A 642-nucleotide genomic window follows, 5' to 3' on the forward strand; every position below is an offset into this window, starting at 1 on the left:
CGCCCAGGCCCTCCCCATCATCATGTCGGGCCGCGACTGCATCGGCATCGCGAAGACCGGCTCCGGCAAGACGCTCGCGTTCGTGCTGCCGCTGCTGCGCCACGTGAAGGACCAGCCGCCGCTGGCGCAGGGGGACGGGCCCATCGGCCTCATCATGGCGCCCACGCGGGAGCTGGTCGCCCAGATCGCAAAGGTGGGGTGCGAGTGTTTGAGAGTGTGTGTGTGTGTGTGTGTGTGTGTGTGTATGTCAAAATCCAGGCTGCTTGCAAATTGTGCCATGTGCTTGCGAATGGCGCCTCGCGGCCGCGCTTCGCCAGCCGCACCTGAATCAGGCCGCCGCCAAACCCGCTGTTTCCCCAAACCCCCAAACGCTGAACCCCACCCCCAAACCCCCCACCCCAGGAGGTGAAGCGGCTGGCGCGGCCGATGGGCATATCGTGCGTCGCGGTGTTTGGCGGCAGCGGCGTCGCCAACCAGATATCAGAGCTCAAGCGCGGCGCGGAGGTGGGCCTCTCAGCAATTCTGTGCGGGGTTGGGGGGTTCTCAGGGGTTCCGCGTCTCGGGGGTTGGAGTTGGGAGGGGGGTGGTGTGAGGTGGCCCCTGGCGATTCTGACCCTGTCAGCTACGACGATCTCCCCCCCC

General features: G+C 66.5%; 1 protein-coding gene across 1 annotated transcript in view; it reads left to right on the top strand.

The window, feature by feature from the left end:
* The window catches only part of MNEG_16730 (ATP-dependent RNA helicase DDX46/PRP5), a gene marked incomplete at both ends in the record, with an annotated part of 2,089 nt that extends 1,762 nt beyond the window's left edge, over positions 1-327 (top strand). Inside the window, 2 exons of the mRNA XM_014034800.1 lie at positions 8-193; positions 259-327. Of these exons, the coding sequence (XP_013890254.1) occupies positions 8-193; positions 259-327 (255 nt within the window). The remainder of the gene's footprint in view (positions 1-7; positions 194-258) is intronic.
* Between the last annotated feature and the right edge of the window lie 315 nt (positions 328-642).

This window comes from Monoraphidium neglectum (assembly GCF_000611645.1).
Source record: "Monoraphidium neglectum strain SAG 48.87 unplaced genomic scaffold scaffold06721, whole genome shotgun sequence".
NCBI lineage: Eukaryota > Viridiplantae > Chlorophyta > Chlorophyceae > Sphaeropleales > Selenastraceae > Monoraphidium > Monoraphidium neglectum.